The following is a 14,281-nucleotide window of genomic DNA, read 5'->3' as shown; positions in this document are numbered from 1 at the left end:
GTCCTAATGGAAGGGGATTCCCCTTCTAAACAGTAAGAAGATAATGCTCTCCCCTCCTCCCATCCCATCAATCATCACCAGATCTTCAATAAAAGTAAGTGTCATTTAATTGTGCATGCCTTTTTCAGTTTGTGTGTATTAAAATTAACATTTCATGTGGTAAAAAAAAATTTTTTTCATACTTTTGGGCGTCTTGCACGGATTAATTTTATTTCCATTATTTCTTATGGGGAAAATTCATTCGCATAACGATTATTTCGCATAACAATTATCCCTCTTGCACGGATTAAAATCGTTAACCGGGGGTCCACTGTACTTCCCTTTAGATACCACCTTCAACATTCCATGTACTACAACACTGATTGTTTCAGTGGTTTTTGTATAAAAATATTCACCTTCATTCAGACTGACCCACATTCAACCAGACAGTGGACAGTTAACAGTTATTCCAGATGAATGGAGGCAGAATAATTAAGGAGCAACTGTATCTAGCAAATACGATTTTGTAATATACTGCAATATACAGTAAATTATTTAATTCACTGTGCAGTACTTATATACAAGTATACTAGTATAATTGAGTAAGCTCTTCACTACCCTTTCTGGATCTTAAGACATCTATTTTTATCTTCTCATTAGGGTGATGAAGGTACTGTGCGTGCTCCCATACCACAGAAGCAAGAAGTACTTGTGGAGGGCCCGGATGAACTTGCTTTCTCATTTCGTGGGAGGCGCAGAATGGCACGATCCGTGTTTGATAAGTTTCGTGACTTTGAAGCAGAAACTAGTAAGTATTTTTATTTCTTGCATCAGAAGAAAACATAAGGAAATAAATAAATGTTTATGCACATGAATACCAGATACACTACATACAGTGCTGCACAGTCGTTCTTACAAATTCACCTGATGGATACCTGAAGGATGCTTCTGGGGGTCCCAGACCAGACGTTCTGGTGAATCAAGGCCTGATCAACCAGGCTTCCTTATTTGTGGATTTTGATTATCCATTGTTTTTACTGATGGGCAACCAGGGAATAGCTTAGATTAGATTAAGGTTTTCTAGTTCAGTGTATCCCAAGCCCAAATCTCTGTAATTTTGGTCATTCTGTCTTATAACCAGATTAGTGATGTATTAAAGTTATGGTGTGAAACTAGTAAATACATATCGGAACAAAATTTTGTTACAGTATGCAGACTCAATTTTGTATTTTTTGTTTTTAGTTTTGTGGGACCTTTACAAGAGTAGCTTTAGCAAATTTGTAGCAATGACTGTTTTACTAAACAGATCTGTACAGTGGACCCCCGGTTAACGATATTTTTTCACTCCAGAAGTATGTTCAGGTGCCAGTACTGACCGAATTTGTTCCCATAAGAAATATTGTGAAGTAGATTAGTCCATTTCAGACCCCCCAAACATACACGTACAAACGCACTTACATAAATACACTTACATAATTGGTCGCATTCGGAGGTAATCGTTATGCGGGGGTCCACTGTATTATAAAAAAATCAGTACAAAAATTTTTATTTCCATTAAGTATAAAAGGTACAAAATTAGGTGATACAGTAGAACCCCCCATATCCACTGATTCGGTATCTGTGGTTTCAGTTATCCACTGACCTGGAGTGTTACAACTCACTGTGAGTTTGAGCCCCACCTGTGCTGTCGTTTGTTTACAATCATGTTATGATTTCATGACAGTTTATTCTCCCCCTTCCTTGGATCAAACCTTTTTACCTCCCATTCCCCAGGTGCTGTATAACCCCTGAGGGTTTTGGTGCTCCTTTGTCGTCATCGTCTTTTTTTTTTTAAGGGAAAGGGTGCCCCCCCCCCCCCAAAAAAAAAAAAAAGTCATTCACTCAGTAACTGTCCAGCCAGCAGTGCAGACATCACAATTCAAATAATCTTCCGAATTGCAACATTCCCATCCTTTTGGAAATGGTGTATTTCTCACCTCCAGTACTTGAACTAACAAGGTTTTCTGAATCCCTACATAAATGTTACCTTGTTCACACTTCAGCAGCATGTCAAGCCATAAAATTACTTGTCTTCATTCACTTCAATCTAACATACTCAACACTAGCCGGGTGGGTACTCAAACCCTTAGCACTAGTAACCTCTCTTACTCCTCCAATCCTCCTTAGGATGACTCCTAACTCTCCTTCCTTCCACTCCAGATTTATACACCCTCTTGGTTATCCTGTTCTACTCCATCTCTAAATTCCCAAACCACCTCTGCAATTTCCCATTAGTGTAGTGTTAACCACACTGTCTTCTAATCTTTATCTTCATATTCACTGAACAATATTCACTGCACACACTGCTCTCAAATATAACATCTTCGGTGCATCTGGTCTCTTCCTTACTATAATGTTTAAAGGGTTCATGCATTTTATGGAATCTTTAAATATAAAGGATTTTTACTTAAGCGGACACCTTGTCCCCCCTCCCCTATTAGTCAGTTTTGTGGCGATTTTACTGTACTTGCCTTATTTTACTCAAGGTGATTTAACATAGTAATGTTCAGCATTGTTTTTTTAAAACTATCAAAATGCTGATTGAAAATACACTACATTGATGTCAGTATGTGCTGTACCAATTTTCCACAGGTTTTATTTAATAAAGATATTCAATTATTTATAGAGCGTCAAGAGGAGGCATTACTAGCAAGTGCTGCAGCAGCAGCATCGGGAGCCTCCACGAGCAGTACTCGTGTTGTATCCGCCCATCGTAGTCGTCGAAAGATGAAGACCTTAGAAGATCTCTTCAGACCACCTATTGATCTCATATATCGAGGCACATTCCAGGCTGTAAGTCATTGTTGTGGAAATGCCTTGCCTTTGTTTGAAAAGGGAGTCTTTAATATGAATTTTGTTTTTGATAGATAAGGTAGAGTAGTTCACTATTTTATTTTAACCCTTTAACTGTCCAAACGTAGATCTGTGTTGTTACCACTAGTGCTCCGAATGTAGACCAACATTTTATTTTTCCTGCCTCCAAATTTGGCATGATTGGTCTGAGATGCCTGGTCAGTATAGAATGGATCTTAACACACGGTGTATGCAGTATTAAAAAAAATCTGAGACCACTTAGTGCCTTGTGGGAGCACCAGTTTGAGCACCAGCTAGAGCAAACAGTATGGCAAACACCAGGGATTCACTGATGTCGTGTCATGTCGTATTACACTCCCCTTTTAAGAGGAAAGTGATGTGGTCGAAGAAATATAAAAAACCTTGCTAATGACCCATGTGCAACATTTGTGCAACTTCCTTTCAATTTTGATACCACTGGTAATGTCATCCTGCCAGAATGTCCTATAACCTATGCCCTAAGTAAAGAGAAACAATTCTGGAATGTGTAATACGTGTTTGGCAGGCTGGCTGGCTGGCTGATGGACTTTGGCTGTCTCTATCTCCGTCTGCTTATCTCTGTCCCACAGGTACACAAATACAATTATTGTACATAGTGTAAATTACCTAGGATAACCCCAAAAAATCCAGACAGTGCTATACTGTGCTTGTAGATTTTTTTTTTTTTTTATATACAAGTCGGCCGTTTCCCACCGAGGCCGGGTGACCCAAAAAGGAAGAAAATCCCCAAAAAGAAAATACTTTCATCATCATCATTCAACACTTTCACCTCACTTACATATAATCACTGTTTTTGCAGAGTTTCCCAGAATACAACAGTTTAGAATCATATAAGAACATAAAGAAGGAACACTGCAGCAGGCCTACTGACCCCCCCTCCCCCAGATTAACCCAGTGCCCCACCCAGTCTGGTCACCTCACTCAAGGAAGGAGCACGGCACCAGACCCAGCAGCACAAGCTAGTCAGGTCCAACTCACACCCACCCACACCCACTCGTGTATTTATCAAACTTTTTTAAAACTACACGACATTTTAGCCTCAATAACTGTACTTGGGAGTTTGTTCCACTCATCCACAACTCTATTACCAAACCAGTGCTTTCCTATAACCTTCCTGAATCTGAATTTTTCCAACTTGAAACCATTGCTGCAAGTCCTGTCTTGGCTGGAAATTTTCAGCACGCTATTTACATCCCCTTTATTTATTCCTGTTTTCCATTTATACACCTCTATCATATCCCCCTAATTCTACACCTTTCGAGAGAGTGCAGATTCAGGGCCCTCAGTCTATCCTCATAAGGAAGATGTCTGATACATGAGATCATCTTTGTCATCCACCTCTGTACGTTTTCCAGAGCATTTATATCCATTCTGTAATACGGTGACCAAAACTGAGCAGCATAGTCTAAATGAGGCCTAACCAAGGATATATAGAGTTGAAGAACAACCTGAGGACTTTTATTATTTATACTTCTAGATATGAAGCCAAGAATTCTGTTAGCTTTATTGCGAACACTAATGCACTGTTGTCTTGGTTTTAGATTACTGCTAACCAGAACTCCTAAACCCTTTTCGCAATCAGTAGCATTAAGATCTGCATTGTTTAGTTTATATGTCGCATGGTTATTTTCCTGTCCAACATTTAGAACTTTGCATTTGTCTGTATTAAACTACATCTGCCATTTCTCCGACCCTTGCATCAGTCTATTCAAATTATCCTGGAGTGCTCTAGTGTCCTCATCAGAATGAATTGGACGGCCTATTTTGGTGTCATCAGCAAATTTGCTTATGTCGCTATTTATTCCCTCATCTATGTCGTTTATGTAAATTGTGAACAACAGCGGGCCCAACACTGACCCCTGAGGAACACCGCTTGTGACGTGCCCCCATTCTGATTTCTCTCCATTTATGCAAACACACTGCTGCCTATTTGTCAGCCATGCCTCTACCCAGGAAAAAATTTCTCCTCCTATTCCGTGTGCCTTAAGTTTCCTCAATAACCTCTTATGTGGAACTCTATCGAAAGCCTTACTGAAGTCCATATACACAATATCGTATTCATTACCATGATCTACCTCCTCAAACACCTTAGTGAAAAATGTTAGTAAATTCGTAAGACAGGAACGCCCCTTTGTAAAACCGTGTTGAGATTCATTAATCAGTCTGTGCCTATCAAGATGGCTACGAATTGCTTCGGCAATTATTGATTCCATAAATTTTCCCACTATGGAGGTCAGGCTTATTGGTCTACAGTTCGAAGCCAAGGACCTGTCAGTTGCCTTGTAAATAGGTATTATATTTGCCATATTCCACTTGTCAGGCACTATGCCGGTTTGTAGTGATATGTTAAAAAGATTAGCCAAAGGTATGCTAAGTTCTTCTTTTCATTCCTTTAACACCCTTGCAAACAGTTCATCAGTGCCAGGGGATTTGTTAGGTTTTAGTTTCTCTATTTGTCTGAGGACCATGTCACTAGTTACTGCAATTGTGCATAGTTTATTATCATCCTGTTCTACATAATCTATTATTACAGGAATATCGCAAGTATTTTCCTGGGTAAAACTGAGAGGAAGTAGGTGTTGAGAATTTCACACATATCCTTATCACTGTCAGTGATCTGACCAGAGTTACTCTTAAGTGGGCCTATCTTGTCCCTAATCTTACTTCTGTATACCTGAAAGAACCCTTTTGGGTTAGTCTTTGAATCCCTTGCGACCTTAGCCTCATAATCCCATTTTGCTTTTCTTATTCCTTTCTTTATTTCTCTCTCTAATTGAATATATTGATTTCTTAACTGCCCATCCCCTCTTTTGATATGCCTATATATGCCTCTCTTTTGACCAGTGAGATGTTTTAATCTATTGTTCATCCATTTGGGGTCATTCTTGTTAGATCTAATTTCCCTACTCGGAACAAAAGTTGTCTGGGCAGCTAGAACTATGCTCTGAAAAACGTCATACTGGCAACGAAGATCACCTACCTGACCCATAGTCAGGAAATCCCAATTTGGCTCACCCAGGTAATTTTTCAGTCCCATGAAGTCGGCCAAGCGAAAATCTGGGACAGAGATTTGATTGCAGTTATCTGGGTAATTCCATGATATATTGAAACTAAGTGATTTGTGATCGCTTTCCCCAAGCTCATCATTAACCTCAATTTGTGACTCTTTGTTGGCAAGAACCAAGTCAAGCAGATTGTTTCCTCTAGTTGGTTCTGTCACAACCTGTTCTAAAACGCAATCCTGAACCGTATCAAGAAAATCATTAGACTCAAAATTTCCTGTCATATTGTTCCAATCAATTTGTCTAAAGTTAAAATCTCATATCTGGATGCCTTATGAATTTCATCCCATAACAGCTTACTGCACTCCATATCAAGGTTTGGGGCCTATAAATCACTCCCAAAATTAATTTGTCACGTCCCTCGAGAAACTGTAGCCAAACAGATTCGGTGCTCGATGTATCTAATCTTACATCATGTCTAAGACAATTTAAATTTTCTCTGACATACATCGCCACTCCACCACCCTTCCTATTGACCCTATCAGTGTGGAATAGTTTATAACCCTGTATGTTGCATTCAGAAGGCATTTCTCTATCTTTCAGGTTGAAACAGGTCTGTTATACCAGTAATATCTGAAGTCTGAATGTGCGTGGATGTTGTGCAAATGATAAGAAAGAGATGATTGTGGATGTTATGAATGAGAAGAAACTGGATGTCCTGGCTTTAAGTGAAACAAAGCTGAAGGGGGTGGGAGAGTTTCAATGGAGAGGAATAAATGGGATTAGGTCAGGGGTTTCAAATAGAGTTAGAGCTAAAGAAGGAGTAGCAATAATGTTGAAGGATAAGCTATGGCAGGAAAAGAGGGACTACAAATGTATAAATTCAAGGATTATGTGGAGTAAAATAAAGATTGGATGTGAAAAGTGGGTTATAGTAAGTGTGTATGCACCTGGAGAAGAGAGAAGTGTAGAGGAGAGAGAGAGATTCTGGGAAATGTTGAGTGAATGCGTGGGGAGTTTTGAATCAAGTGTGAGAGTAATGGTGGTTGGGGATTTCAATGCTAAAGTGGGTAAAAATGTTATGGAGGGAGTAGTAGGTAATTTTGGGGTGCCAGGGGTAAATGTAAATAGGGAGCCTTTAATTGAGCTATGTGTAGAAAGAAATTTGGTAATAAGTAATACATATTTTATGAAAAAGAGGATAAATAAATATACAAGGTATGATGTAGCACGTAATGAAAGTAGTTTATTAGATTATGTATTGGTGGATAAAAGGTTGATGGGTAGGCTCCAGGATGTACATGTTTATAGAGGGGCAACTGATATATCGGATCATTATTTAGTTGTAGCTACAGTTAGAGTAAGAGGTAGATGGGAAAAGAGGAAGGTGGCAACAACAAGTAAGAGGGAGGTGAAAGTGTATAAACTAAGGGAGGAGGAAGTTCGGGCGAGATATAAGCGACTATTGGCAGAAAGGTGGGCTAGTGCAAAGATGAGTAGTGGGGGGGTTGAAGAGGGTTGGAATAGTTTTAAAAATGCAGTATTAGAATGTGGGGCAGAAGTTTGTGGTTATAGGAGGGTGGGGGCAGGAGGAAAGAGGAGTGATTGGTGGAATGATGAAGTAAAGGGTGTGATAAAAGAGAAAAAGGTAGCTTACGAGAGGTTTTTACAAAGCAGAAGTGTTATAAGAAGAGCAGAGTATATGGAGAGTAAAAGAAAGGTGAAGAGAGTGGTGAGAGAGTGCAAAAGGAGAGCAGATGAAAGAGTGGGAGAGGCACTGTCAAGAAATTTTAATGAAAATAAGAAAAAATTTTGGAGTGAGTTAAACAAGTTAAGAAAGCCTAGGGAAAGTATGGATTTGTCAGTTAAAAACAGAGTAGGGGAGTTAGTAGATGGGGAGAGGGAGGTATTAGGTAGATGGCGAGAATATTTTGAGGAACTTTTAAATGTTAAGGAAGAAAGGGAGGCGGTAATTTCATGCACTGGCCAGGGAGGTATACCATCTTTTAGGAGTGAAGAAGAGCAGAATGTAAGTGTGGTGGAGGTACGTGAGGCATTACGTAGAATGAAAGGGGGTAAAGCAGCTGGAACTGATGGGATCATGACAGAAATGTTAAAAGCAGGGGGGGATATAGTGTTGGAGTGGTTGGTACTTTTGTTTAATAAATGTATGAAAGAGGGGAAGGTACCTAGGGATTGGCGGAGAGCATGTATAGTCCCTTTATATAAAGGGAAAGGGGACAAAAGAGATTGTAAAAATTATAGAGGAATAAGTTTACTGAGTATACCAGGAAAAGTATACGGTAGGGTTATAATTGAAAGAATTAGAGGTAAGACAGAATGTAGAATTGCGGACGAGCAAGGACGTTTCAGAGTGGGTAGGGGATGTGTAGATCAAGTGTTTACATTGAAGCATATATGTGAACAGTATTTAGATAAAGGTAGGGAAGTTTTTATTGCATTTATGGATTTAGAAAAGGCATATGATAGAGTGGATAGAGGAGCAATGTGGCAGATGTTGCAAGTATATGGAATAGGTGGTAAGTTACTAAATGCTGTAAAGAGCTTTTATGAGGATAGTGAGGCTCAGGTTAGGGTGTGTAGAAGAGAGGGAGAATACTTCCCTGTAAAAGTAGGTCTTAGACAGGGATGTGTAATGTCACCATGGTTGTTTAATATATTTATAGATGGGGTTGTAAAAGAAGTAAATGCTAGGGTGTTCGGGAGAGGGGTGGGATTAAATTATGGGGAATCAAATTCAAAATGGGAATTGACACAGTTACTTTTTGCTGATGATACTGTGCTTATGGGAGATTCTAAAGAAAAATTACAAAGGTTAGTGGATGAGTTTGGGAATGTGTGTAAAGGTAGAAAGTTGAAAGTGAACATAGAAAAGAGTAAGGTGATGAGGTATCAAATGATTTAGATAAAGAAAAATTGGATATCAAATTGGGGAAGAGGAGTATGGAAGAAGTGAATGTTTTCAGATACTTGGGAGTTGACGTGTCGGCGGATGGATTTATGAAGGATGAGGTTAATCATAGAATTGATGAGGGAAAAAAGGTGAGTGGTGCGTTGAGGTATATGTGGAGTCAAAAAACGTTATCAATGGAGGCAAAGAAGGGAATGTATGAAAGTATAGTAGTACCAACACTCTTATATGGATGTGAAGCTTGGGTGGTAAATGCAGCAGCGAGGAGACGGTTGGAGGCAGTGGAGATGTCCTGTCTAAGGGCAATGTGTGGTGTAAATATTATGCAGAAAATTCGGAGTGTGGAAATTAGGAGAAGGTGTGGAGTTAATAAAAGCATTAGTCAGAGGGCAGAAGAGGGGTTGTTGAGGTGGTTTGGTCATTTAGAGAGAATGGATCAAAGTAGAATGACATGGAAAGCATATAAATCTATAGGGGAAGGAAAGAGGGGTAGGGGTCGTCCTCGAAAGGGTTGGAAAGAGGGGGTAAAGGAGGTTTTGTGGGTGAGGGGCTTGGACTTCCAGCAAGCGTGCATGAGCGTGTTAGATAGGAGTGAATGGAGACGAATGATACTTGGGACCTGACGATCTGTTGGAGTGTGAGCAGGGTAATATTTAGTGAAGGGATTCAGGGAAACCGGTTATTTTCATATAGTCGGACTTGAGTCCTGGAAATGGGAAGTACAATGCCTGCACTTTAAAGGAGGGGTTTGGGATATTGGCAGTTTGGAGGGATATGTTGTGTATCTCTATACGTATATGCTTCTAAACTGTTGTATTCTGAGCACCTCTGCAAAAGCAGTGATAATGTGTGAGTGTGGTGAAAGTGTTGAATGATGATGAAAGTATTTTCTTTTTGGGGATTTTCTTTCTTTTTTTTTTTGGGTCACCCTGCCTCGGTGGGAGACGGCCGACTTGTTGAAAAAAAAAAAAAAAAATCTATATTACCTACACTTGCAAGTAATCTTAGCTCATCTCTCTTATTTCTTAGACTCCTACTATTTGTATAGTCACTCGTTGCCCTCTACTATCTCTGTCTGTTTGTTGATCAGTTGATTTGCCATTACTAGCAACTTTATTTTGAATATTGTCTTTTAAACATATCCCTGAGGTATCCCGGTAATAACTGCTGTTTTTAACCCTAATACTGCAGCCTGATTGTATCCCACAAATACCCATACCTCTATAATCTATCAGTTTAAATTCCTTGACAAGTCATGTTACCCTCTCAATCGAATTGGCTAATGCAACCACTCCATCCCCAGAGAGATGAACCCCATCTCTTGCATACGTATCATGTTTGCCAAAGAATAGGTCCCAGTTATCAATGAATGGGATTGCAAGTTCCTTGCAGTACCTGTCTAGCCAGCAATTTATACCAATTGCCCTAGACATCTATTCATTGCCCACTCCCTTTCTAGGCAAGATGCTACATATGACTGGGATCCCTCCCTCAGGCCTAACTACTTCTATGGCTGACCTGTACTTATCCAGCAGCTCCTGTCTCCTGCCCTTCCCAATGTCATTACCCCTAGCACTAAGACAGATAATGGGCTTGTTCCCATTACCTGACATAATATTATCCAACTTGCTGACTGTCACCAACACCAGCTTCAGGAAGGCACACCCTCTGTCTGACCTTTCTGTCTCTGTTACAAAAAGCACGGTTCATATATCTTACCTGAGAATCTCCTACTATTAAAATATTCTTACCTTGATTAGCAGGGGAATCAGTGGTACCTTCAGCCTCACTAACCATTGAAGTACACTCGTCCTGGAGAACAGAGAATCGATTTCCTACCTTCACATCTTCTCTGTTAACCCTCCTTATCTTCCTTCTTCCTGAACTGTGAACCACTTGCCACTTTAAGCAACTGCCACTATCACTGCTAGTGACCATTTCCTCCTTACCAGCTAAATCTTTCTCACACTCACTCCCAAACTCATCTAGGCGAAGCTTCAGCTTCCTATTTTCCTCCTGAAGAAGTAGAACCACCACCTTCAACACCTGGACCTGAGATTCTAAAACACTACAACAAGCCATGGTGCTTGGTAACACCCCACGCTAACTCCCAGAGAGCTTAGGACAGGTATGACCGCAGGTGACCACTGACCTCAGCTTATAAAGATATACAACATATCCCTCCAAACTGCCACTATCCCAAACCCCTCCTTTAAAGTGCAGGCATTATACTTCCCATTTCCAGGACTCAAGTCTGGCTATATAAAAATAACTGGTTTCCCTGAATTCCTTCACTAAATATTACCCTGCTGACACTTTAACAGCTCATCAGGTCCCAAAAACCATTCATCTCCATTCACATCCTAACACACGCACACTTGCTGGAAGTCCAAAAAACAAAAAAACATTTCAGATTATGACCAAAACTCTCTATAGATTATGACCAAAACTCTCTATACATCTCCCCCTACCTGACTTTGATATGCTCACTGTGCCCCACCTGGTTTGTTTACATTCTCCGTGAGCTGGATCGTAACTCAATTTACTCGTATATCAAATTAATTTTCCTCATTTAAATTAACTGAAAAGCCATTAATTCGTTCCTGCACTCTGGAGAGACGAGAAAAAATACTTGAATATGACGCTACTATCAATTGTACGGCTTATTTATCTATCGCAATTCATCTAGTATGACATAATAAACAATATAATTAGCACAGAAACATGATATATACTCTAGAATGAATAAAATAGGCCATAGTATAGTGGCAGAGGCAGCAGAAGCATCAGCCAGTTCTGTCACAATTTGACTGTAGTATCTTCCCATGTTCTTACTGTAAGAGAAAACAGAATATTTTTGAGGCTAACTGCAGTAGATCACTAGGACCCATGGTTAGAAAAAAGAAATTTGGCCAAATGACTGTAAAAAAAATGCAAACAAGCACAAGAGAACTGCCCCCACAGGGATGTAAACATGTTAACTGCTTACCAGCTGTGCCAACTAGCAGAAGCAATCTGAATTATTATTATGTACGTATTATGCGTTAATATTATTATTAATTTAGGGAACTGAAGCTCTATCATAATAATTTATTATTATTATTATTATTATAATTTAGGGAACTGAATTTCTATCATTATTATTATTATTAACCCTTTCAGGGTCCGTCCCATAGATCTACGGCTTTATGTTCAGGGTCCAAACCGTAGATCTACGCCATGAGCTCAGCTCACTCTGATAAACTGTGAGTGGTACATTTGGGCCTAGATATGAGAGAATACATCTATGTGGTATGTGTGCACCACATAAAACAGATCCTGCAGCACACTGTGTATAATGAGAGAAAAAAAATGAAATCATGATTTTTCGATTAAAACAGCAACTTTGCAGTGTTTTTTCGTATGTTTTTTATAGTTGTATTTGCGATTTCTTGGTCTCATTTGATAGAATGGAAGAAATATTACAGAAATAGAGATGATTTTGATTGGTTTTAGCATTGGAAATGGCTTGAAACTGAGCTCAAAGTAGCGGAAATGTTAAATTTTTGCCGATATTCAAGAGTAAACAAACGACCTCACACGTCTAATACACACCAGCTGGTGGGTCTAATATACATTCACAAATATGGTGATGATATTTATACAATTATTACAGTATTGCATAACAGTAAATCTTCTATTTTTTGGTGTGAATAAAAATTCATTATGTGAATAAAAAATCAAAATGGAATTTATTTGTAAAGCCTCAAAACATAACTAATGAACAGAGGAAATGTTAGTTTAGTGCCAGGAATGCCTACATTGTTCATTCTGGACCCTATTTTGAAATTGGAATATTTTGAACTTTGTGTTAAATTGGCCAAATTAACAATTTCCGATCACTTTATTTTGTAGTTGAAACAGTTGACTTGGCAATTTCTTGTGCTCATTCGATAGAATAGAAGTAATACTAGTGAAATAGCTAAGAATTTGGTTGATTGGAATAATGTAATTGGCCTAAAATGGGAGTCAAAGTCGGCAAAATCGCCGATTCGTAAATATCGCTGACACATCAAAATTCGCGAGAGCATAATTTCGTCAATTTTCCACCAAATTTCGTACTTTTTGTTTTATTACCTTCACAAAAAGATTCTCTACGATTTCATAAGAAAAAATAACAAATTTTTTTTTGGAAAATTCTTGGACACTGGTGCGTGACTCCAGATTTGGGCCTTGGACCCTGAAAGGGTTAATTTAAGGAACTGAAGTTCTATCGTTATTATAATAATACAATAGACCGCCATTGAAGAATTGCTGCACAATTTCATGTAACACGTTGTATAATTAATTTAACATGGTTCAGTTTGTGGGAAGGAAAAAGAAATTCTCTTGCTCAAGCAGCCACCTTGTTGTGTAGCAGCCGGTGAGCCCTCCCCTACCACTCCCTGACACCATCCCCCACAATCCCCTACCACTCCCCGACACCACCCCACCATCCCAGCATTCCTAACTCATACATGTTCAGTCTCTCTCTCCTACAGGGCAGCTGTGTTTGTCAATTGTGTTATGATATTTTAATTACTATATCTTGTATCTGCCAAGCAATCATGACACCCAGTAGCCATAATAGTGTTGCTGAAAGTGGCATGAAGAGGTATAAGCACTAAGTCTTAGAATTAACAAAGATATTAAACAAGTGATAACCTGTAGCTGTAACTGAAGTGTCACATTGTACACAGAAAGAGGTTAACATGAGTTTGTGTAACTGACTGACTGACTGACTTGGCTGAATGACTTACTGAGTGACCTGACTTACTGAATGACTTGACTGACTGAATAACTTGACTGACTTGCTGAGTGACTGACCGAATGACTTTACTGAGTGACGTGACTAATAATAATATATTATTATATTATTATTATTTCTCAGAAGAAAAAGAGAAGAATTTCCATCGAATTAAAGCATGAAATCATAGATAAACAAGCGAGGTGTCCAGGTTTTGGATTGAGGGGGAAGAGGGAGGGGGAAGCTGGCTAGTAACTCAAATGTTGGCTCGTAACTCGGAGCAAAAAATCGACCCAAGGATGGCTTGTATCTCAAAAAACTCATAAGTTGGGACACTCCTAAGTGAAGGTTCCACTGTACTCCGATAATTATATTTAAGTGTACCTGTATCTAAATAGACTTGTACACTGTGCTGACGTGCAGGTACACATTAAAATCACAGTGTGTCTTATTAGTCTTAAGGATGCATATTAACCCTTTCAGGGTCCAGAGGCCAAATTTCAAAGTGCACACCAGGGTTCAAGAATTTTCAAAAAATTTTGTTATTTTTTCTTATGAAATGGTAGAGAATCTTTTTCTGAAGGTAATAAAACAAAAAAAGTACGAAATTTGATGGAAAATTGACGAAATTATGCTCTCGCGAATTTTGTTGTCAGCGATATTTACGCATTGGCGATTTTGCCGACTTTGACTCCCATTTTAGGCCAATTA

The 14,281-nt window shown here is 39.1% G+C and overlaps 2 protein-coding genes across 8 annotated transcripts in view; one reads left to right on the top strand and one right to left on the bottom strand.

Annotated features, from left to right (window-relative positions):
• The window catches only part of LOC128688548 (EEF1A lysine methyltransferase 2), a 332,797-nt gene that overhangs the window by 16,737 nt on the left and 301,779 nt on the right, over positions 1–14,281 (bottom strand). The window lies entirely within an intron of this gene.
• The window catches only part of LOC128688547 (UBX domain-containing protein 7), a 181,154-nt gene that overhangs the window by 54,117 nt on the left and 112,756 nt on the right, over positions 1–14,281 (top strand). For all 3 annotated transcript variants that reach the window (XM_053776388.2, XM_053776387.2, XM_053776389.2), the window contains 2 exons: positions 640–787; positions 2,645–2,811. In XM_053776388.2, the coding sequence (XP_053632363.2) occupies positions 640–787; positions 2,645–2,811 (315 nt within the window). The remainder of the gene's footprint in view (positions 1–639; positions 788–2,644; positions 2,812–14,281) is intronic.

Source organism: Cherax quadricarinatus, chromosome 13 (genome assembly GCF_038502225.1).
Source record: "Cherax quadricarinatus isolate ZL_2023a chromosome 13, ASM3850222v1, whole genome shotgun sequence".
NCBI lineage: Eukaryota > Metazoa > Arthropoda > Malacostraca > Decapoda > Parastacidae > Cherax > Cherax quadricarinatus.
The sequence above is the reverse complement of the archived record's forward strand: the minus strand, read 5'-3'. Positions and strand labels throughout refer to the sequence as shown.